At 46.5% G+C, this 25,281-nt stretch overlaps 1 protein-coding gene across 1 annotated transcript in view; it reads left to right on the forward strand.

Moving 5' to 3' along the window:
- Window positions 1-2,381, forward strand: part of LOC116979220 (angiomotin-like) — a 75,375-nt gene extending 72,994 nt beyond the window's left edge. Inside the window, exon 12 of the mRNA XM_033030793.1 lies at window positions 1,476-2,381. Within this exon, the coding sequence (XP_032886684.1) occupies window positions 1,476-1,576 (101 nt within the window). The 3' untranslated portion in view covers window positions 1,577-2,381. The remainder of the gene's footprint in view (window positions 1-1,475) is intronic.
- Window positions 2,382-25,281: the final 22,900 nt, after the last annotated feature.

Here is a 25,281-nt window from a genome sequence, read left to right on the forward strand (position 1 = left end):
TCTTCAGACCTCGTTGGTGACCTTCGGACTATCCGTGATCGGACTTTGCTGGCTTTACCTTGCACTAAACGTTATTCCCTTAACATGTATTTAGACACTGTAAATGGCTCGATTGTAATCGTGTATTGTCTTTCCTCGGACTGGTTAGCTTGCAACAAAAGCTATCCACTGTACCTTGGTACACGTGACAATAAACTAAACTAAAAACTGTCAATAAGGTAATGATTAATTTCATGGAAACTTAAATTTCACTGTGAAGGTGAAATGGAATCCTGTGTGAATTATTTAGCAAAGTATTTCACACCAAAGACAAACAACAAGTCTCCAGGATGTCCTTACAGATTGTTTTGTATAGTTCCTTAAACCTGATAGGTAACATTCCAGAGATATTATTTGCATAACTCCTAATAACACAATAATACGGGAAGCATTTAAGTTCGTTAGAATACTTAATTATCTGTGCCTGTATCTGTAAACCTTTCACAATCTAGCTGTCAGAATAAAAGGACGTACCTTTAGAAAGGAGACGAGGAGGAATTTTTTTAGTCAGGGTGGTGATTTTCCGTGGAATTCATTGCCACAGAAGGCAGTGGAGGCCAAGTCATTGGGTATTTTTAAGGCGGAGATTGACAGATTCTTGATTAGTACGGGTGCCAGGGGTCATGGGGAGAAGGCAGGAGAATGGGGTTGAGCGGGAAAGATATATCGGCCATGATTGAATGGAGGCGGAGTAGACTCGATGGGCCGAATGGCCCAACTCGGCTCCTATAGTTTATGAACTTACGGTGAATTGAGATGCCCAGTTTTCAGTTAATCTATTTGGAAGATCAAATTCAAAATTCATCAGACCACAAGACATAGGCGCAGAGAGGGGAGGGAGAAGTAGGCTGTTGTGGGTTAGTTACTTAAAGTGGGAAAAATTCAACACTTCATAAAATGAAGTTGGGCCATTTGTAGTCACGTGTGTGACCCAAAATATGAAAAACTGTGGAATACATCTGTTCTAATTCTGAAAGCATTACAGGTATATTGTTTTGTACTGTGTGTATATACGATCCATATTTTTTTTTTTTTTTTAAAGTTTATCAGGTGAAATTTTTACACGTTATGCCGACAATGTTTGTTTCTGGTCGGAGGTCAAACACGGCCGGTCACGTGTGTGACCCGACACGATAGCATTGTTTTAGTAACTCTGTTTTATCTTACAAACCCTGTGAACTTTAAAAAAGCTGGATTGTGCATATCTTTAGCAGGCACGCATTATAGTTCTGTAGGTGGGAAAACGGCAATGAACGAGATTAATCTCTTCCAAGGATTTTTTAAAACGCATTTGACATCATCGTCTGGTCACGTGTGTGACACGTTGGGTTGACTTTCCACCGATTGGCCCCAGTTGAGGTTCGCGCGGAAGGGATTGTTGAGAACGTTTGCGGTATTGAAACTGTTGTTTTCCTTTTTTTTGTTCCTCTCTGCAGACTATACCCCATTTCTAAGCAGCACGCTCGACAGGAGAGGCCCCCCGCTGCCGAGAGCGCAGGACTTTTCCGACAATGAGATGGTGGAAATCCTGATCTAAAACCTGCCTTCACCCAGGACGGAGCCAGGCGCGGCTGCAGACAATCCGATTGGGCGTACCCGAACTCTTGGGCCGATGGAGTCTGGAGGAGTACGAGAGAGTATAGAGTGTGGGAAGGAGCTGCAGATGCTGGTTTACACCGAAGATGGACACACACAAATCGCTGGGAGTAACGCAGCGGGACAGGAGAGCAGCAATGGGTGACGTATCGGGTCGAGGTCCTTCTTCAGGCCCAAATCGTCGCCCATTCCTTCTCTCCAGGGATGCTGCCTGTCCCGCTGAGTTACTCCGGCATTTTGAGTAAAAAGTGGATACTGATCCGAACTAGAGGTGCTGTTATAACAGAATGCCCAGGGCGAAGACACAAAAATAAGTGAAAGGATGCAGATCCTTTGTCCTTGTACTTTCCCTGTCCTATAAGGAGTATACAAAGAGTGAACTCTTCATACCCCTGCCTGATATAAACTGTTTGTAGTGCCAGCACTGCCTCGAACGTAACATTCCAACTAGAGCGAATGCCTTTACATGGAAGTATTATGAATGCAAGGAGGAAGAGGTCAGGCAACTATGTCTTTGACCATCAAAGGTCTTACTGAAGAAGGACAGGGGACCTTCGAGGAACAAAAATGGCTGCCGTCAATAGTGGACCAAACTTTTAGTCCTTTCAAAGCCAGCGAGAATGTCATTCTGTGTAGGAAGGAACTGTAGATGCTGGTTCAAACCGAAGATAGACACAAAAAGCTGGAGTAACTCAGCCGGACAGGCAGCAAACGTAAGGGTTTGGGCACGCAAGAGGCAGGAAACATATACCCGATGTTGGGGGAGTCCAGAATCAGGGGCCACAGTTTAAGAATAAGGGGTAAGCCATTTAGAACGGAGATGAGGAAATATTTTTTTTCACAGAGAGTTGTGAGTCTGTGGAATTCTCTGCCTCAGAGGGCAGTGGAGGCCAGTTCTCTGGATACTTTCAAGAGAGAGCTAGATGGGGCTCTTAAAGATAGCGGAGTCGGGGCATATGGGGGGAAGGCAGGAACGGGGTACTGATTGGGGATGATCAGCCATGATCACATTGAATGGCGGTGCTGGCTCGAAGGGCCAAATGGCCTACTCCTGCACCTATTGTCTATTGTCTATTGGAGAAAAGGAATGGATGACATTTCGGGTCGAGACCCTTCTTCAGTCTGAAGAAGGGTCTCGACCGGAGACCGTTCCTACTCTCCAGAGATGCTGCCTGTCCCGCTGAGTTGCTCCAGCTTTTTGTATCTATCTTGAGAATATCATTTCCTTCTGTTTGTATTCGGGAATGTTTTATATGGGGGGGGGGGAGAAAGAACATAACACAATGTTTAAAGGGAGATTTCTTAAACGCTCTTGGTTGTGTGTAAAGGGCCTGTCCCACTTACGCGATTTATTTCAGCGACTTGCTGGCACCCATCATCGTTGCAACAGGTCGCCGAAAATGTTCAAAATGTTGAAAATCCAGCAACATGTGGTGGGCTGACGCCTGTATGGTCGTGAGTAGTCGCCCAAAGAGTCGTACCTTTTTCTGGTCGCCGCTGGATTTTCACCATTTTTAAAATTTTCGGCGACCTGCTGCGACTATGACGGGTGCGTTGTGTTAATGTTAGTCGGACAGGCCCTTAAGGCATATGATATACTTTATTAACAAAGTTAAACCTGTGTATAGGTCGTCTAGTGTGATTTTTGGAAAATCTGTCGTAGTACTAAATTTAAATAGTTCCTGTGCTTCCCCTTATATTTATTTTTTTGACCGGTCTCTGATGCCATCAATGTGCAATATTGAATATTGCCATCTATAGAAGGAACCTATTTTCTGTCAATGTCTTATTCAGATGGACGCACCAAGCATCGATGTGAGGGCGATTGAATCATGAAAGTCTAACACCCTAATTTGGTTCAGTTCCATGTGGCAAACCTCCATAAGTGGTAGGCCATTTTGGACTGAGATGAGGAAAAACGTTATCACCAGAGAGTTGTGAATCTGTGGAATTCTCTGCCACAGAAAGCAGTAGAGGCCAATTCACTGGATGTAGCTAGATCTAGCTCTTGGGGCTAAGGGAATCGAGGGATATGGGGAGAAAGCAGGAACGGGAAACTGATTTTGGATGAGCAGCTTGAATGGCGGTGCTGGCTTTAAGGGCTGAATGGCCTACACTTGCAACTATTTTCTATGTTTTATGACAGTTTCTAATCTGTGTCAATTAATGAGGGAGACCACATTGAAGCTTGCCATATGGTGAAAGGCCTGGATAGAGTGGATGTGGAGAGGATGTTTCCACTAATGGGAGAGTCTAGGAACAGAGGCCACAACCTCAGACATGCCTTAAGAATGGAGATGAGGAGGAATTTCTTTAACTAGAGGGTTGTGGATTCATCGTTACAGATGGCTGTGGAGGCCAAGTCATTGGGTATTTTTAAGGCGGAGATTGACAAATTCTTGATTAGTAACGGTATCAGGGGTTATGGGGTGAAGGCAGGAGAATGGGGTTGAGAGGGAAAGATTGAATGGTGGCATAGACTCGATGGGCCGAATGGCCTAATTCTGTTCCTATCACATGAACATGAATCTGAGGCTGAGTTAGCTTTCCTGTCTCAACATTTATTCAAAATAGGAAAGTTCCCTAAATGTCCCGCCATGTTTCCTCAAGGTTACTCAACTCGTATATTCAACCCAAGTAAAAGTGCGGTTATGTGTCAGAGTCGTAGAGTGATACAGTGTGGGAAACGGGCCCTTCGGCCCAACTTGCCCACACCAGCCAACTTGACCCAACTACACTAGTCCCACCTGCGAGCATATCCCTCCAAACCTGTCCTATCCATGTACCTGTCCAACTGTTTCTTAAACGTTGGGATAGTCCCAGCCTCAACTACCTCCTCCGGCAGCTCATTCCATACACCCACCACCCTTTGTGTGAAAATGTTACCCCTCAGATTCCTATTAAATCTTTTCCTCTTCACCTTAAACTTATGTCCTCGATTTACCAACTCTGGGCAAGAGATTCTGTGCATCTACCCGATCTATTCCTTTCATGTGTAGGAAGGAACTACAGGTGCTGGTTTAAACCGAAGATAGATACAAAAAGCTGGAGTAACTCAGTGTCTCTGGAGAGACGGAATGGGCGACGTTTCGGGTCTGAAGAAGGGTCTCGACCCGAAACGTCGCACATTCCTTCCCTCCAGAGATGCTGCCTGTCCCGTTGAGTTACTCCAGGATTTTGTGTCTATCTTCTATTCCTCTCATGATCTTGTACACCTCAAAAAGGTCACCCCTCATCCTCCTGCGCTCCAAGGAATAGAGACCCAGCCTACTCAACCTCTGCCAATGTGGATTGTTTAAAATACGTATATCCCTTAATCCAGCTATAGGATTGGGAGTTATTTTCTATATTAAAACACCCCAAAATCTGTAATGACCAAGCCTAGCCCAAGACTCAAATTCAATATCCCTTAAATCATTCTCTCCAACTAAAGGTATCACAATCGACATTAACACTGAAGCTAATGGTCAGGCAGCATCTGCGGAGAGAATTCCCTCATAAAATATCTTGTATCTGAGGCAGTTTATTTTCAAGTCTATCTTAGTCTCTTGGTTGAAACAATATTTCCGAAATGTGTCAGACTTTTATCCCATTGCCTGAAACTCATGTGATGTCGTCACTAGTCTTCCTGAGTTACAAACTTGGATTTTGGTGATTATTTGGCAGAAAACGCCATCTTCTGTTCTATAGAATTGGATGAGACGAAGTCTATGCACTTAAGATAGACGCAAAATGCTGGAGTAACTCAGCGGGACAGGCAGCATCTCTGGAGAGAGGGAATGGGTGACGTTTCGTGTCGAGACCCTTCATTATGCACTTAATCCATACGTCCTTTGAGTATTTTATCATTTCTGTCATCTTATAATGGCTCAAAATTGTGAGGGAAAGAAATAGCAACGCAGTTTACAGCCTTGTGTACAGTTCATTGAGTATTATTTTACCAATACAATGATGAAAAATAATTACATTTGATTTAGCTGCTATTGTAAATACCACTGACCTTTATACATGGCAGTAAATACTTATGTTGCGCATTCTGGAAAGGTTACAATAATAATTAGAGAATTGGATGTTTCGACATAAACACAACTTTTAGTGGTCCACAAAAGAGCTTCATTAAAATGTTAAGATGGCGCAGATGATTCCCTTTTATTGTTGTTGAGAAAACTGGCCCTTCGGCCCACCGAATCCATGCCGACCAGTGATCCCCGTATCCTACACACTCGGGCCAATTAGAAATTTTCACCAAAGCCAATTAACCTACAAACCTGTACGTCTTTGTGGGAGGTAACCAGAGTACCTGGAGATCACTGGGCAGAACGTACAAACTCCGTACAGACAGCGCCCATAGGTAGTCAGGATCGAACCCGGGTCTCGGGCACTGTGAGGCAGCAACTCTACCCCTGCTCCATCGTGCCGCCCCAAAATTTAAATTTCCGGTTTGGATTGTTCACTATTCCTGCCCAGTCAGTGACATTTGCCAGGCTCAAAGAATAAATAAGAGATCTCTATGTTTTGTCCTTTTTAATGCCAAGTTAGCTTGTCTCGTCTGGGAGAGTGAAAATGAGGCCCATTTTATTTGGTACCATTTCTGTTGGGATGGTTGTATTCACTGGAGGGTGAATTTGCATTCGTATTTAGAATAAATTAGCCTTTAGCTTTTGGATTCAATATTTTTGAAAACATTTCTGATAATAATTTTGTACAAGGAATGTGTATAACTTATCTAGATCTGGCTAATTTTCTACCATAGTTGTGACTTGATGTCTTTTAGTACACAAGTCAGTTGTTAGTATTGTAGTGCCGAAGGTACAGGCCCACCACCGACTTTCCGGCCTAACCTTGGTTCCAGAGCCTTTCTGGATTGACGTGTTGCTGGACCAACAGAGGTCACGGCCTTCAGGAGGAGTCCAACGGTGCCAGAACGTTCCGCCGAGTCGGCCTCGGAAGTCGGCCGTGGGAACGGATCGGCCGTGCCGGAGTTCCAGAGCTCCCGTCCGCAAAGGGGCAAATTCCACCCCCGGATCGGCCGCGGAAGTCCCGATGAGGTCGAGATCGGCCGCCTCACCCGGCCTAGGCGACACATTTTCAGAGGGACCTCTGGGGGGTGGATTTCAAGCGCGCTCTCGTGATTTTGACCGGATTAAAGGAGGTGCCGGACAACCAGTTGCCGGAGAATCGGTGATGGACCTGTATAGAAATGTGCCTGAGATATAAATATTGCAATGTGCCCTTAAATAGACGAGTCCCCTTAAAAGGCCAAAGGATCCTTTTACGGATCCTGGTTCAGCCCTGAGCATTAAGTCCAGGCAAAGCAAAGAATATTGCAGTACAAATATTACATGCGGTGGAAATATATATTGGATATTTGGCTGGTCGACAAAAATGCTGGAGAAACTCAGCGGGTGAGGCAGCATCTATGGAGCGAAGGAATAGGTGACGTTTTGGGTCAAGACCCTTCTTCAGACTAATGGGGTGGGGGGGGGGGCAGGAAGAAGAAAGGAAGAGGCGGAGACAGTGGGCTTTGGGAGAGCTGGGAAGGGGAGGGGCTCACTCTGGCCATGGACGAGGCCCAGGACAGAAAGGTTGGATTTGGAATTGGCTTAACTGTTTTGTTACCTATTGTTTTCAAGTTGGATGTAATTAGATGCACTGGTGAAGTTAAGGGCCTGTCCCACTTGGCCGTCATTTGCGCCTCATTTACGCGTCTTGTAAAATAGGTCGACGCGTGGGTGACGCATGCATTGCGCATGGTGAGGCGTGGAATCGCATGCGGTGGCGCGCGGTAATCGCGGCGCTCCAGGATTTTGCAGTGTAACGAAATCCTCGCACGCCACCTGCGTGACGTATCGCGTACGCACGCTAACGCATTGGCGTTGCACTCTGGCATCCCGACGTCTCGCGTGTATCGCGTACGCACGCTAACGCATTGGCGTTGCACGCTGGCATCCCGACGTCTCGCGTGTATCGCGTGGTGACACATGGTTACGTCACCGTGCGTCAACGTCAGTAACCATGTGTCGCCGCGCGCCGCAGGATATTCTAATGACGTCACGCGCACCACACGGCTGTGCTGACGTGTGATTTGTGCGCGACGTCGCGCATCACGATGCGTCGACCTATTTTACATATGACGCGTAAATGAGGCGCAAATGACGGCCAAGTGGGACAGGCCCTTAAATGTCTGGTGTTAAAAGTAGTGCCCTCTTTTCAAGCTTGCATTGGGATAAATGAATTGGGTTGAGCTCAACACAAATGTAATTATATATTCAGAACCTTGCAAACAACAATGTACATGACTTACTTTTTTCAAAAAGAAGGCATTCTAAGCTAGACAACAAGGAATGGCAGATGCTGGTTAATACACAAAAAGGACACAAAGTGCTGGAGGAACTCAGCAGGTCAGGCAGCATCTCTGGAGATCGTGGATAGGTGACGTTTCGGTTCGCTCCTTTAGACATTCTAAGCTAATAATGATTTGCCTGTGGGATTGGATGCCCAGTCTAGAACGGCAGATAATTTCAGTGCCAGATATTAAGAGATATTAGACCTGAAAAATAAACTGCCCAGCTAAACTTATTAAATAACAGTCAATTCATCAACATGTTTAGACTTTAGAGATACAGCGCGGAAACAGGCCATTCGGCCCATCGAGTCTGCACCGACCAGCGATCACACTAGCACTATCCTACACACACTAGGGACAATTTACAATTTTACTGAAGCCAATTAACCTACAAACCTGCATGGCTTTGGAGTGTGGGAGGAAACCGGAGCACCCGGAGAAAACCCACATAGGTCACAGGGAGAACGTGCAAACTCTGCACAGACAGCACTCGTAGTCAGGATCGAACACGGGTCTCTGGCGCTGAAAGGCAGCAACTCTACCGCTGCACCACCGTGCCGCCCCTGATGTACGTCGAGGCACTAAACCATTTGAATGGGGCAAGGTATATAATGTACATATATTTAAATGGCTTTGGCTGTAAAGCCCATAACATTGCACTGTATTGGTCATCAATATATAGTCATTTCTTCTTCAGATTTGTGAATAGCCTAATTTCAAAATACCAACTCATGACAGTGTATAGCATTTGATAAGCTGTGTGTTTTTTTTATATATATGTTTCAAAATTTGTCTCATTAAGTTTTGTTGGGATTGGGGGGGAGTGGGGGGGGGGGGGGGGGGGGGGGGGGGCGGGAAGGTAGAACAGGCCAGTGCAGGCACAGACTTTTTTAAACTAGTGATAACTATGTCCATGTTCAAGGTTTTGATAATGCAACAAATATTTGCATTGTGCACTTAACAGCTAGGAAATAACCATCAGATAAGGTGATGTCTTTACATTTTTTTTTATACTCTGTTGTATATAGTCCAAACTATTGTTAGTCATTTAAAGCTGGCTTTTTGCTCTGTACGTTAATGCCAACTATTTTGTACTTTCTCCATCATTTGTTTACTGTGTATTTAATAGACATGTTTTCTAAATTGTAATCAAATCAGCTGTGTTGTCTTTCTTGCTTAATGTATTTTTGCCGTAATGTCACCCACATAAACACCAAAATATCACCAAAACAAAAATGTCCAGAAATATGTGCTTTAAAATGTCGAAGGATTTTGTTTTCCAAATCTTGGAATCCTTGGGTGGTCTTTGTGTGTGAATGTTGGCAGTTTAGACTTCATTACATTCTTAAATGACCCTTCATGCCATAATGTGGAGAGGATGTTTCACCTGGGGGGGGGGGGGGGGGTGTCTAGGACCAGTGGTCACGGCCTCAGAATGAAAGGATGTCCCTTTAGGAAGGAGATGAGCAGTTACTTCAGTCAAAGGGAGGTGAATCTATGGAATGCATTGCCACAGAAGGCTGTGGAGACCAGGTCAATGGATATATTTAAGGCAGAGATAGGTAGATTCTTGACTAGTACAGGTGTCAGGGGTTCAGGCAGGAGAATGGGGTTAGGAGGGAGAGATAGATCAGCCATGGTTGAATGGCGGAGTAGAATCGATGGGCCGAACGGCCTAATTCTGCTTATGAACATCACATGACCATGAACTTGTGGATGGGTTCTAACAATTCAAGGGTTGTCGGTGACAACAATTATGTGATAATCAAGATTCCTCGATCTCCCTGATTTAATATAACGCTGTTTTTATAAAGTTTGTGTTTAGTGGCGCACAATTCAGTTTAGGTTATTATTGTCACGTGTACCAGGGTAACACCGACATTTAGTTTAGAGATACAGCGCAGGAACAGGCCCTTCGGCCCACCAGATCCGCGCCGACCAGCGATCACACAGGCACTATCCAACACACACTGGGGACAATTTTTCCCAAAGCCAATTAACCTACAAACCTGTTCGTCTTTGGAGTATGGGGGGGGGGGGGGGGGGGGGATACCAGAGCATCTGGAGAAAACCCACACGGGTCTCGGGGAGAACGTGCAAACTCCATACAGACAGCACCGGTAGTCAGGATCGAACCCGGGTCTCTGGCGCTGTGAGGCAGCAACTCTACCGCTGCGCCACTGTGCCGCCATTTATCATCTTTCTGCTCTATCTTGCCCTGACAAGTCCAACCATTTCACCTTTGTTAATCATGTGCCATCTTCATAGAAAATAGGTGCAGGAGGAGGCCATTCGGCCCTTCGAGCCAGCACCGCTTCAGGCAGGACAGTTCAATATACTACAGAACTACCATTAATTCCAAATGAGTGAACACAATGATTTATTTGTGGGCTGCAAGATCGGATTATACGTTTCATTGTGTAGGAACGAACTGCAGATGCTGGTTTACACCGAAGATATTCACAAAATTTGGGACAGGCAGCATCTCTGGAGAGAAGGAATGGGTGACGTCTCGGGTCGAGACCCTTCTTCAGACTCGAAACGTCACCCATTCCTTCTGTCCAGAGATGCTGCCTGTCCCGCCGAGTTACTCCATTTGGTGTCTATAAGTTTGATTGTGTTTGGTTTGAGCTGCCGATGCTTCCTCTCATTGCAGTATCATTCCCACCCTCTTCCTGCATCCTGTTCCCAAGCCTCCGCTTCACGCAGTCTAAGATCTTTAAATATCCGGGCTTGGAAAATCCCTCTAATTTCTTCAAACTGCAGTCACTGGTAATGTACAGAATGCTTCCTCTGTCACAGACCGCAATCTGGTACGCCATCTGTTAGCACGCTGACATTTTTAATACATTCACTCGTATCTGTAACAGGCTAAAGCCCACATCCATTTCAATGTTGAATATCATATTTCAGATGATATCAGATCCAACTCCAGATTTAGGGACAGTTTCTTCCCAGCTGTTATCAGGCAATTGAACCATCCTACCACAACCAGAGAGCAGTCCTGCACGACTATCTACCTCATTGGCGACCCTCAGACTGTCTTTAAAAAAGAACTGCAGATGCTGGAAAAATCGAAGGTAGACAAAAATGCTGGAGAAACTCAGCGGGTGAGGCAGCATCTATGGATGCTGCCTCACCCGCTGAGTTTCTCCAGCATTTTTGTCTACCTCGGACTATCTTTGATCGGACTTTGCTGGCTTTACCTTGCACTAAACGTTATTCCCTCATCATGTATCATTTACACTGTACACAGCTTGATTGTAATCATGTACTGTCTTTCCGCTGACTGGTTAGCACGTAACAAAACCTTTTCTCCAGAGGTGCTGCCTGACCCGCTGAGTTACTCCAGCCGTTTGTGTCTCATCTTCAGTGCAAACCAGCATCTGCAGTTCCTTCCTGCACTCAGTGTGGGGGAGGTTGGTTTGTGTGATGGCCTGGGTCGGTCCACAATTCCTGGTCAGCATAGCTCTGTTGAAGAGCATTTGGAAGTGTGCGGTTGAGAAATCTCAGAGACATCTCCCTCGTTCCTTTTCATTTGTTTGTGGTTTTTAATTTGGAAGCCGGACTCTCGTGGAATCTGCTAGGTATGCAGTCCACATCCCCCATCTCTGAGCTGTAGTTTCTAGTCTACACATTAAGAACGGCTTCTCTGCGAATTGGAACAAGTTCGCCACACACAGGGCAGCACAGTGGCGCAGCTGGTAGAGCTGCTGCCTCACAGCGCTGAAGACCTGGGTTCGATCCTGACCTCGGGTGCTGTCTGTGTGGAGTTTGCATGTTTCACCCCCCCGTGGTTTCACATAGAAACATAGAAAATAGGTACAGGAGGAGGCCATTCGGCCCTTGGAGCCATTCATTGTGATCATGGCTGATCATCCCCAATCAATAACCCGTGCCTGCCTTCTTCCCATATCCCTTGATTCCACTAGCCCCTAGAGCTCTATCTAACTCTCTCTTAAATCCATCCAGTGATTTGGCCTCCACTGCCCTCTGTGGCAGGGAATTCCACAAATTCACAACTCTCAGGGTGAAAAAGTTTTTTTCTCACCTCAGTCTTAAGTTCTGGGAGCTCCGGTTTCTTCCCACATCCCAAAGACGTGCGAGTTAATCGGCCCTCTGCAAATTGCCCCTGGTGTGTTGGGAGTGGATGAGAAAGCGGGAGAACATATTGATCGATGGGCCAAAGGCCTTTCTTCCCAGCTACATTTCAAAAAAGAGCCTAGATGCAGAATATCATGTTCATAAGTTCTAGGAGCAGCAATAGGCCATTCAGCCCATCGAGTCTACTCTGCAATTCAATTATGGCTGATCTATCTTTCCATCTCAATCAATAACCCCACTCTCACCATCGACGGCACCACTGTCTCCCCATCTCCCCAGGCCCGCAACCTTGGCGTGATCTTTGATTCCACCCTCTCCCTTGAGCCTCACATCCGCCATGTCATTAAAACCTCCTTCTTTCATCTCCGCAACATCGCCAAACTCAGACCCTCTCTCACACCGCCTGCTGCTGAAAGACTCATCCATGCCTTCATCTCCTCCCGACTGGACTATTGCAACTCACTTCTCCTTGGCATCAGCTCCACCTACATCAACCGACTCCAACTGGTCCAGAACGCAGCCGCCCGACTCATCACCCACACCAAATCCTGGCATCACATCACTCCAGTCCTCAAAAAACTTCACTGGCTTCCCGTCTCCCACCGGATCACCTACAAAATCCTGGTCCTCACCTACAAAGCCCTCCACCATCTGGCCCCCACATATCTCATTGACCTCCTCTCCCCCTACCAACCCTCACGGTCCCTCAGATCCACATCAGCCAGTCTCCTCTCCATCCACAAGTCCAACCTCCGCAGTTTTGGGGACAGAGCCTTCTCCAGGGCAGCTCCCAGGCTCTGGAACTCCCTCCCCCAACTGATCCGCAATTCCGTGTCCCTCCCCATCTTCCAGTCCCGCCTCAAGACCCATCTCTTCACCTCTGCCTATCCTTAGCCCCACGTCCCCGTCCCTTTTCATCTGTGCATTAATTGCCTCATGCTGTGTTTTGTATTGAATTCTGTCTTTACTTTGTGTACTAGTCATGTCTCTACTATTTATTTCATTCCCCTTACATGTTTTTCCTATACATGCTCAATTTTTGTAAGGTGTCCTTGAGACTCTTGAAAGGCGCCCATAAATAAAATGTATTATTATTATTATTATTCCCTTGTTCTCCCTGTGACCGGGTGGGTTTTCCTCCGGGTGCCCTGGTTTCCTTCCACACTCCAAAGACGTGCAGGTTTGTAGGTTCATTGGCTTTGGTAAAAATTGTAAATTGTCCCTAGTGTGTGTAGGCTAGTGCTGCAGTACGAGGTGATCGCTGGTCGGCTCTGATTCGGTGGGCCGAAGGGCCTGTTTCCATGCTGTATCTCTCGACTAATCAACTAAATTTGTGGCCAACCTCAGGCGCCCAGATCAGCTGGTTTAACATTTCTCGTGCAGTGGATGGGGTGGATGTGAGAATCAACAGAGGGACAGCAGTTCCCACGATGGGAAAAACCTCTCCTTCTCTCTGCGGGAGAACTTGGTCAATAGCTTGGATCCGGAAAAGAGAGCGAGAGAGATTTTACCAGCCGCCTACAATTCCTCCCGGATCATCAAAATAAATACTTTGAACAGCAACGCGACACTCACTGAAGATAAATCTCAACTTCTGTGGATCTGAATCAGCTAGTAATTAATTGACTGGTGAAAGGTTCTTAATATTTATTTCTGAAACAAGGAGATGAATTATTTCCTTGTGCTGTCTCCCATTAAACCACAATTTGTCAGGTTTAGAGACATTGCTCTATTACCAGTAGGTAGGTTGCTGTCCTACAGCGCCAGAGACCCAGGTTCGATCCTGACCTCGGGAGTTGTCTATACAGAGTTTGTACGCAGTCACGGAGGCACAGCGGTAGAGTTGCTGCCTTACAGCAAAATGCAGCACCAGAGACCCGGGTTCGATCCCGACTGCTGTTGCTGTCTGTATGGAGTTTGTACGTTCTCCCCGTGATCTGCGTGGGTTTTCTCCGAGATCTTCAGTTTCCTCCCACACTCCAAAGACGTACAGGGTTTGCAGGCTAATTGGCTTCAGTAAAAGTGTAAATTGCCTCCAGTGTGTGTGGGATGGTGTTAATGTGCAGGGATCACTGGTCAGTGTGGAATTGGTGTGCCGAAGGGTCTGTTTCCACGCTGTATCTCAAAACTAAATTAAAAAAGCTACCAGGAGATAACGACTTACAAAGAACATGGGCTTGTTTCTAAGCTTAAGATAGACACAAAAAGTTGGAGTAACTCAGCGGACCAGGCAGCATCTGTGGAGAGAAGGAATATGTGTCATTTTGAGTCGAAGCCCTTCTTTCCACTGAGAGTGGAAGATATGAAAAGGTACATAGAACAAATTAATGAAAGATGTGCAAAAAGTCAGATCAAAGCCGGCAACAATGATTAAGGAAATGTGGAGCCCACAATGGTCCATTGTTGGCTGTGGGGAAGGTGATAACGAATGATACAAGCAGTGAAACTCAGCAGGACGATAGTGAAACTAGTGCAATGACCAGGGTGGTGGAGGGATAGAGAGAGAGGGAAAGCAAGGGTTACTTGAAGTTGGAGAAATCAATATTCATACCACTGGGTTGTAAGCATGTTCTTTGGCACTGAACGTTACGTACATTCCCTCATTACATTTGCTTTCTCCAGTTCTAGATTTGACAATGTGCCACTTCGATGGTTTTAAGACGAACAGCTTTCCAATGTTTCTATTTTCACAGAATTACCCGAATCACATTCAGACCACTGCTGCATCATTGGTAACTCTTTCGAAGAACAGTGAATGGTCGGCACGGACTCGGTGGGCTGAAGGGCCAGTTTCCGCGCTGTATCTCTAAACTAAACTAAATCTTGCACATGGATCCAATGGGCTATTTCTATGCATTCAGTACTTACTGAGGGCTTGTACTTAAGTATGGAAATAATCTGCTGACCTGTATACAAAAAAATGTACCTTGGTACGTGAGATAATAAAGATGACCAGTGAACCATCTCCGACATCTTCGATTTCTTCCCACAGGGCCACACTCCAAAGATGTACCGGTTTGTTGGTTAATTGGCTTGGTCTAAATGTAAATTGTCCCTAGTGTGTGTAGGATAGTGTTAGTATGCGGGGATCACTGGTTGGCGTGGACTCGGTAGGCTGAAGGGCTACTGAGAGGCCACAATTGTGATCTTAAGCTGTGAATCAACTGAACTGTGAGTCTGCAATGTACTTGCAATAAATTATTTGTTAACCCTTAATGAAAATGAAATTCGTTGTTTTGCCTGCCCTATGCTTGAAACTGCAATGGAAATGAAATGAAAATTCAATGAGTTGTTTGGCCTGCCCTGTGCTTGAAACTGCAATGGAAATGAAATAATAATAATAATAATAATAATAAATTTTATTTTTGGGCGCCTTTCAAAAGTCTCAAGGACACCTTACAGAAATTAACAAGAGTAAAAAACATATAATCGGAATAAAATAAATAATAAAGACATCACCAGTACACAAATTAAAGACAGAATTCGATCCAAAGACAAACAAATCAAAAACACAATGTGAAGAGAGAGCAGCGGCAGCCAAACTGCGCCAGCGTCCACTCTCCCTTCCGACAGCCATCTTGGACACAAACTTAAATATTCACTTACATACAAAAATCATCCCCCCACAATGGTTACCACTGTGGGGGAAGGCACAATGTCCAGTCCCCATCCCCAGTTCTCCCAAAGTCAGGCCTAATTGAGGCCTCCGCTATTGCCTCTACGGAGGCCCGATGTTCCTGGCCGTTCTGGCCGGGTGCTGTTGCCCCGGCGTCGGGAGAGTCCACTCAGCGGCTGGGCCACCTGGAACGGCCACTTCCTAACCGGAGACCGCGGCTTCCGAAGCCGACAAGGCCGCGCCGGTTTGGAGCTCCCAGGCTCCCGATGATGAAGTCGGCGCCGCCCGCTCCGCTCTGCAGACCTGTAGCCCGGAGGTGATGAACTCGGCGGTCACAGCTCACTGGAGCTCCAGCGCGTCGATCCAGTGCGGCGACCCAGGCAAGGCATCGCCCGCTCCGCTCCGCGATAGCGCTCCAGCGGTGTGCCGCCACCGAAGCCGAGGTGCTGGGCGGTCCCCGCCAGGAAACGGTGCTCCACGCCCGCTGGTAGGCCACGAGGACAGGTCGACGGGGCAGTCCGGAGAAAAAGCTGCTTCACCGACCAGGTAGGGACCTAGAAATTTAGTTACCCCCTTCCCCCACATTAAAAAGTCTAACTCTCCAACAAGCAAAGCACAGGACTCACTAAAACTACAAAAAAAAAGTGAATTAAACGGACGGCTGCTGGTTAGCAGCAGTTCCCCAAGATGGCTCCTCCTCCACTGAAATGAAATGAAAATGCAATGAGTTGTTTGGCCTGCCCTGTGCTTGAAACTGCAATGGAAATGGAAATGAAATAAACATGCAATGAGTTGTTTGGCCTGCCCTGTGCTTGAAACTGCAATGGAAATGGAAATGAATTGAAAATGAAACGAGTTGTTTGGCCTGCCCTGTGCTTGAAATTGAAATGGAAATGAAATTAGTTGTTTGGCCTGCTTGAAACCTCTAATTTCGGCCCACAAGGCCCGAGAAACCAGTCCCTTTTGCCCAAAATGCCCGTGTTAGCCCAGGAGGAGCATTTTGGCCCAAAAGGCCTGTGCCAGGCCAGGAAAAGTCCATAAAAAGTGTCTTTCGCTGAGATTACACTCAGATTTTTAAAAGATTCCCTTCGGCCCATCAGGCCTGTCCTAGCCCAATGGCTCCCACTTAGTCTAGTAACATTAAATTCAAACGGCAATTCAGGTTTGGTTGTATTTCTCCTGAAGCACTGGGTGTTTAGTTATTTTCGTTTAGTTTAGAGATACAGCGCTGAAACTGGCCCTTCGACCCACCGAGACGGCACCGACCAGTGATCCCCGCTCACTATCCTGCACAGACTAGAGACATTTTTTAAACACATTTACACCAAGCCAACCTACAAACCTGTACGTCTTTGTAATGTGGGAGGTAGGGTTGCCAACTGTCCCGTATGAGCCGGGACATCCCATATATTGGGCTAAATTGGTTTGTCCTGTACGGGACCACTCTTATCCCATATTTGACTGCAACTATTCAGGTTGAGGGGACTGTCGGGTTGGAGCACCACGTCCGGCCCCGCCTCACCCGTCCCGACGTAGTGCAGCAGCAGCGCCTCGCCCGTGGCCCCGTCGGTCGGCAGCCTGGCCAGCTGTCCGACCTTCGGACCTTTGCTTACCGCCGACACCACCACCACCCCTCCTCCTCATGGCCAATCATCGGTTCATGAGGTGGATGGGGTGCCGGACTTTGCACGCAACGTCGCGCCCGGGCCAAAACTCCTCAGCTGGCTCGTGTACAGTCCAGCACCCGGACGAACTCACCATTCACCCAGCCACGGCCGAGTCGGTAAAAATGAATTACCGTCGGGAATTTGCCCCTTATTTTGACCTTTTGTCCCTTATTTGGGAGTGAGAAAGTTGGCAACCCTAATGGGAGGAAAATGGAGCACCCAGAGAAAACCCACGTGGTCACGGGGAGGATATACAAACTCCATACAGACCGCACCCGTAGTCAGGATCGAACCCCGGTCTCTGGCGCTGTGAGGCAGCAACACTACCGCTGTGTCACCGTGCCACCCTAGTTTATATTTTTTAAAGTGCTTTTTTAAACCCGTTCTCTGTTCCGAAAACGGTGTACTAGTGTTTTAGCTTTTAGCCAGCGGCCTTGTTGAACGCGGCAAAGAACCACTGCTTCTCTCCTCCGCTCTGGTCTCCAGGGATTGGGGCCTAACTCCACCACTACTGTAGTGACCGCAGTCATGGCCTCGTTGCCTAGGCAACCGCAGCCAGGCTCATGTTACCTCATGGGATGTAAGCACAAGTCATAAGAACAGCTCTTTCACACTGGATTTCTTTTTAACTATTTCCAACCCCATAATTTCTTCCCATCTAGAAGGCAGATGCCTTGATCTAATGAAGGGCAAGAGAGATACTCCAGCTTTTTGTGTCTATCTTCGGATTAAAACCAGCATCCGCAGTTCCTTCCTACACATAAACGAAACTTGCTCCAGCATCAACGTTTGAAGTGACTGAAAAAAATCTAATCCCTGGTTATTTGATTGTGTGTAAGCTTCATAATTATGTTAAGGAAGGAACTGCAGATGCTGGTTTCCACTGAAGATAGACACAAAATGCTGGAGTAACTCAGCGGGTCAGGCAGCATCTCTGGAGAAAAGGAATGGGTGACATTTTGGGAGGAGACCCTTCAGGGCATCTCGACCCTGAAGGACATTCTTGCCATAGGGAGTACAGAGAAGGTTCACCAGACTGATTCCTGGGTTGTCAGGACTTTCATATGAAGAAAGACTGGATAGACTCGGCTTGTACTCGCTAGAATTTAGAAGATTGAGGGGGGATCTTATAGAAACTTACAAAATTCTTAAGGGGTTGGACAGGCTAGATGCAGGAAGATTGTTCCCGATGTTGGGGAAGTCCAGGACAAGGGGTCACAGTTTAAGGATAAGGGGGAAATCTTTTAGGACCGATATGAGAAAAACATTTTTCACACAGAGAGTGGTGAATCTGTGGAATTCTCTGCCACAGAAGGTAGTTGAGGCCAGTTCATTGGCTATATTTAAGAGGGAGTTAGATGTGGCCCTTGTGGCTAAAGGGATCAGTGGGTATGGAGAGAAGGCAGGTACAGGATACTGAGTTGGACCATGATCAGCCATGATCACAGTGAATGGTGGTGCAGGCTCAAAGGGCCGAATGGCCTACTCCTGCACCTATTTTCTATGTTTCTATGTTTTTATGACCCAAAACGTCACATAATAATATATCTTTTATTGTCATTGCACGTCAGCGCAACGAGATTTAGTGTGCAGCTCTACTCAGACTGGAACAGATGGATTCTTATTAAATCTTGGAAACATAGAAAATAGGTGCAGGAGGAGGCCATTCGGCCCTTCAAGCCAGCACCGCCATTCATTGTGATCATGGCTGATCGTCCCCAATCAATAACCCGTGTCTACATTCTCCCCATATCCCTTGATTCCACCAGCCCCTAGAGCTCTATATAACTCGCCTATTCCTAAAGTCACCTATTCCTTTTTCTCCAGAGATGCTGCCCGACCCGCTGAGTTACTCCAGCATTTGTGTCATGCATTATACTTAGTTGAGATGCCACCTGCTAAGGGTTAACTCTTCTGCTCAATTAGGAGTTGGAAAACAAGCTAACATTTTGTTTCGATAACCATCCATCACAAGCCTAGCTTGAGGAATCTAAAACAGGAAATGCAGTTAAATCTTTGCTTGGCTGTTGAGAGAGGCTGTATTTAGTCCGAGCGTTGTGATTAGCGAAGATAGACACAAAAAGCTGGAGTAACTCAGCGGGTCAGACAGCATCTCTGGAGAGAAGGAATAGGTGACGTTTCGGGTCGAGACCCTCCCTCAGACTGAGAGTCAAGGGGAGAGGGAAACGAGGGATACAGACAGTGATATAGAGAGATATGGAACAAATGAATGATCTGCAAAATAAAGTAACGATGATAAACGAAACAGGCCATTGTTAGCTGTGGCCTGGGTGAAAATGAGTTAAAGACAATGAGACTCAACAGGATGACTTTGAGTCTGAAGAAGGGTCTCGACCTGAAATGTCACCCATTTTTTCTCCCCAGAGATGCTGCCTGTCCCGCTGAGTTACTCCAGCTTTTTATGTCCAATGTCTATCTTTGGTTTAAACCAGCATCTGCAGTTCCTTCCTACACAGGAGAACTTTGAGGCCGGTACGACTTGGGTGGGTGAGGGAAGGAGAGACTGGAACAGGATGGATTCTTATTAAATCTTGGACCTTTGAATGCTGCAGTTCCTGTTCCACACCATAGACCACAGTTAACATGCAAACCGTGCCAGGAGGTGAACATTGCTTTGGAACTAACCTGCCTTTGTATCACGGCAACAAATCCCATACAAAGAAGGAGCAACTGGTTTGTGTGTGTTTTTTTAATTGGTTAATTGATTCCATGCAAGTGCTTCATTTGAAAGTGCCTCTGTCTGTATTTTTGGCTTTTTCCCCCCCCTTAGTACTTTCCCCTCGTACTTTAATGAGACACAAGTCAAATTGAACTATCACAGCCCACTGTTTAGAGTCATCGAGTGATACAGCGTGGAAACATGCCCCTCGGCCCAACTTGCCCACACCGGCCAACATGTCCCAGCTACACTGGTTCCACCTGCCCGCGCTTGGCCCATATCCTCCAAACCGGTCCGATCTTGGATAGTGTGTTCATTGTTTAGTTATCTTTTTGATCAGATGAAGGTTAAGGTTTAGCTTAGTATAGCTTGCCTTACAAATTTGCTGCATCCTCAACTTCGTTTTTTTCTACGGGTGCTGTCTGTGCGGAGTTTGCACGTTCTCCCCGGGACTCGTGTGGGATTTCTCCGGGTGCTCCGGTTTCCTCCCACACTCCAAAGAAGTACAGGTTTGCAGGTTAAATGGCTTTGGTAAAATTGTAAATTGTCCCTAGTGTGTGCGGGATAGTGTTAGTGCGCGGGGATCGCTGGTCGGCGAGGACTCGGTGGGCTGAAGGGCCTGTTTCTGTGCTGTATCTCTAAAGTCTAAAGGCTTCCCCTCACCCACACTACTGTTCAGTCTACCACGTTTTCCAAAAATGCCAGGTATATTCACATTAAATATCCATGCACATTAAACAAAATGGATTGTAGAATCCTCTCCACATCCACTCTATCCAGGCCTGTACTGGAGAAAATTAAATTAAATTCCCCAAATGCCAGCCCTGTCCCCCTCCCCTCTCTCATACGCAAATGTCGTGAATTTTGTTTTACCAGCAGTGTTCATGCACGTTTTATGGGGTGAGGTTTGGGGAGTATGTGGTCCCATCCCACTAAATCACTCCGACCACATTTATCTTCGGAGTTCTGTGGCTCTTTTCGCATTGAACTGACATTTAGTGGCAAGAAAAACCCGGAGCACTTTGAGCCCACGCTGAGTAACTGCAGGGAAATTCCATCGCTCCCCCCTTCCAGATATTGCTGCTCACTGCCAGAAAGCAATTGGAAGCACATGGATCATCTTATGTCGGGTATAACTCGAACCAGCTGGTGTGTCCGAGCTGAAAGTGAACATTCCACAATGTGCTGAAGAAGGAACTGCTGGAAAAATCGAAGGAAGATAAAAATGCTGGAGAAACTCAGCGGGTGATGCAGCATCTATGGAGCGAAGGAATAAATTCTCCTATTCTTCTATATTATAGATCCTTCTCTCCATAGATGCTGCCTCACCCGCTGAGTTTCTCCAGCATTCCACCATGTATTGCACCAATACTTCTACTGTAAGTATAATCCCTCTGTGGAGTTAAAACTCACAGGCATCAACATGGACAAGGGTTATGAAAGATGTAACAAGGGACTGCAGATGCTGGTTTAAACCGAAGGTAGACACAAAAAGCCGGAGTAACTCAGCGGGTCAAGGCAGCATCTCTGGAGAGAAGGAATGGGTGACGTTTCGTGTCGAGACACTTACTCAGACTGCGTCTCGACCCGAAGCGTCAACCATTCCTTCTCTCCAGAGATGCTGCCTTATCCCGCTGAGTTACTCCGGCTTTTTGTGTCTATTTAGGGCAATGAAAGGAACAGGATTCCACCAGCAAATATTCAAAGAAGGACCATGGACAAAGGGCTGGCTGGAGGTGGTCGAGGGGGGCGGTCTAAACTCCCGCGCCCTCAAGGACGGCTGCAGGAGGCCCCCCCCCCCCCCCACTTCGGTTTCCTCCCACACTCCAAAGACGTACAGGTTTGTCAGTTAATTGGCTCGGTAAATGTAAAAATTGTCCTTAGTGAGTATAGGATGATGTTAATGTGCGGGGACCGCTGGACGGCGTGGACTCGGTGGGCCGAAGGGCCTGTTTCCACACTATCTCTAAAGTGTATATCAGGTTATGCATGTGTGCGCACATCTTTGCATCATAGGGTGAGACAGATGCTGATGTCCCCCTCTAAAACCCAACAAGATTTCTGAGCTTTCCGAAGCAGAATCGTTTCCATGTGGTCTCCATTAGTTTCTTTAAAAACACTTCATTTTATCTGATAACCTAAACTCCTGCCAGGCCTCCCAAGAATTCAATGACTTCTGACAGCAGCGGAGGGAATGAAAATGTCCCACATTGCTCATTGTGCACGAGTTCACTTCATTGGAAAGCACTTTTCTGTGGGAGTTTAAGTACTGCCGGTTTAGATTTTACACAGGACCCCTGAAACCTTGCGGGAATGTCAATTAACTTTAGTATAAAAAAAAATCTTATCACTGATGTGGCCCCTGACAGTAGACAAAAATGCTGGAGAAACTCAGCGGGTGAGGCAGCATCTACGGAGTGACGTCACCTATTCCTTTGCTCCATAGATGCTGCCTCACCCGCTGAGTTTCTCCAGCATTTTTGTCTACCTTTGATATTTTTCCAGCATCTGCAGTTCCTTCTTAAACATGGCCCCTGACCGTTGCAGATTATCCACTGCGGGTTAATTTGAATCCTAGATTTTGACGAAGTAGCCATTTAAAATCAACATTGTCAAAGTCCTATTAGAAGAATAGCCCCATAGCAGAAGCGTCCATGTCGTGGTGGGGCTGGAAACTGGAAGTATCCCGAGCTAATTCTGCTACCACCATCATCTATTGCGACTAGTGATGGCTTCCCACCGATAGTCGCCGGAAGCTTGCGTCCTTTTCAGGACGGACGGTGACAGTGATGTCAACATTTGTAACAAGAATGACATGAAAGGAAGTAGAGGATTAAAAGAATTTGTGCGGCACGGTGGCGCAGCGGGTATTGCTGCCTCACAGCGCCAGAGACTCGCGACGATAGACAATAGACAATAAGTGCAGGAGTAGGCCATTCGGCCGTTTGAGCCAGCACCGCCATTCAATGTGATCATGGCTGATCATAGAAACATAGAAACATAGAAAATAGGTGCAGGAGTAGGCCATTCGGCCCCTCGAGCCTGCACCGCCATTCAATATGATCATGGCTGATCATCCAGCTCAGTATCCTGTACCTGCCTTCTCTCCATACCCCCTGATCCCTTTAGCCACAAGGGCCACATCTAACTCCCTCTTAAATATAGCTATAGCTATATGATCATCCCCAATCAGTACCCCGTTCCTGCCTTCTCCCCATATCCCCTGACTCCGTTATCTTTAAGAGCCCTATCTAGATCTCTCAAAAGTATCCAGATAACCGGCCTCCACCAGGCAGAGAATTCCACAGACTCACAACTGCCGATCCTGACTATATTCGGAGTTTGTACGTTCTCCCCGTGACTGCGTGGGTTTTCCCTGAGATCTTCGGTTTCCTCCCACAATCCAAAGACGTACAGGTTTGTAGGTTAATTGGCTTGGTATAAATGTAAATTGTCCCCAGTGTGTGTAGGATATTTTTTTAATATAGTAACAAGTAACTGCAGATGCTGGTTTACAATAAAGAGACAAAGTGCCGGAGTAACTGAACAGGTCAGGTGGCATCCCTGGAGAACATGGATAAGCTGCTGGAGGAGATAGTTGAGGCAGGTACAATCACAACTTTTGAGACACATTTAGACAGGTACATGGATAGGACAGGTTTAGAGGGATATGGGCCTAACACAGGCAGGCGGGACTAGTGTAGATGGGACATGTTGGTCTGCCTCAACTACCTCCTTCAGCAGCTCATTCCATACACCCACCATCCTGTGTTTGAAAAAGTTACTCCTCATGTTCCTCTTAAATTTTCCCTCCTCACCTTAAACCTATGTCCTCTGCTTCTTGGTTCCACTAATGGTTGGTAAAAGACTCTGTGAAGTTACTCCAATATATTCCTTTCATGATATTTTCTTCTCCATCAGATTACTCCAAGCCTGTTCAACCTCTCTCTGTAGCTCAGGCCCTTGAGTCTAGGCAACATCTTTGTAAATCTTTTCTTTTATAATGGAGATGAGGAGAAATTTCTTTAGCCAGAGGGTGGTGAATCTATGGAATTCTTTGCCACAGACGGCTGTGGAGGCCAAGACATTGGGTATTTATAAAGTGGAGATTGTCAGACCTATCTCCTGCCTTCTCCCCATAAGCCCTGCCATCCATACTAATCAAGGATTAGTACGGGAAAGGGAAAGATAGATCAGCCATGATTGAATGTCAGAATAGACTTGATGGGCCGAATGGCCTAATTCACTCCTAGATCTTCTGGTCTTATAGTCCTATCACTCAGACTGCGGGGCTGCGAGTATGGCTTATGGTTCATTGTAGACTTCATTCAATCCTTTAAAAACTCTCTTGTTTCTAAGCAACGGGAACTGGATTTGTATCTAAGGAACATTTTCACTTTTGGGCACGAGTTTATCTGACTTGCATTCTAAACTTTTGGCGTGAGTTCAGCTTCCCGCCGGCATATCGACTGGTGAACTGTGTGTCGGTTGGTGATGTCTGGAGCCAAGTCCGTTAAAACCTTTACGTTGCTTTCAGCTTCATTAGAATTATTTCCGTTCCATTCCTGGACTGGAAACCTTATCTTTTGTACATCGTACCAATTCGTTTAGTTCAGTTTAGTTTGGAGACACAGCGTGGAAACGGGCCCTTTGCCCAACGAGTCTGCACCTACCAGCGACCACCTTTACACTAGTTCCATCCTACACACTAGGGACAATTTACAGAGGCTAATTAGCCTACAAACCTGCACATGTTTGGAATGTGGGTGGAAACAGGAGCACCTAGAGAAAACCTGCGCATTAGTAAGTAAGTAGTAGGTACGTTTTATTTATATAGCACGTTTTAAGTCAACTCGCATTGACACCAAAATGCTTTACATAAAATAGATAATAAGTTTCCATACAAACCATAGAAAAAGGTTAAAAAAAAATAATGAAAATGGACACAACAGATTATAGAGTTCAACACAAACGTCCCCCCACAGCAGAATCTAAATTTTCCACTGTGGGGAAAGGCACCAGAAAGTTAAGTCCTCTTCCTCTGTGATACACCCGACGTCGGGGCCCATTTGTGGCCTTGCAGCCAGTCCGATAATTTTCAGGGCCCTCTTGCCGAGAAGATGGAACCCCGGCGTCGGGTGAAACATTCCTCAGCAGGTCACGGGGAGAACGTATGGACAGCACCCGTAGTCAGGATCGAACCCGGGTCTCTGGCGCTGTAAGGCAGCAACTC

Source organism: Amblyraja radiata, chromosome 12 (assembly GCF_010909765.2).
Source record: "Amblyraja radiata isolate CabotCenter1 chromosome 12, sAmbRad1.1.pri, whole genome shotgun sequence".
NCBI lineage: Eukaryota > Metazoa > Chordata > Chondrichthyes > Rajiformes > Rajidae > Amblyraja > Amblyraja radiata.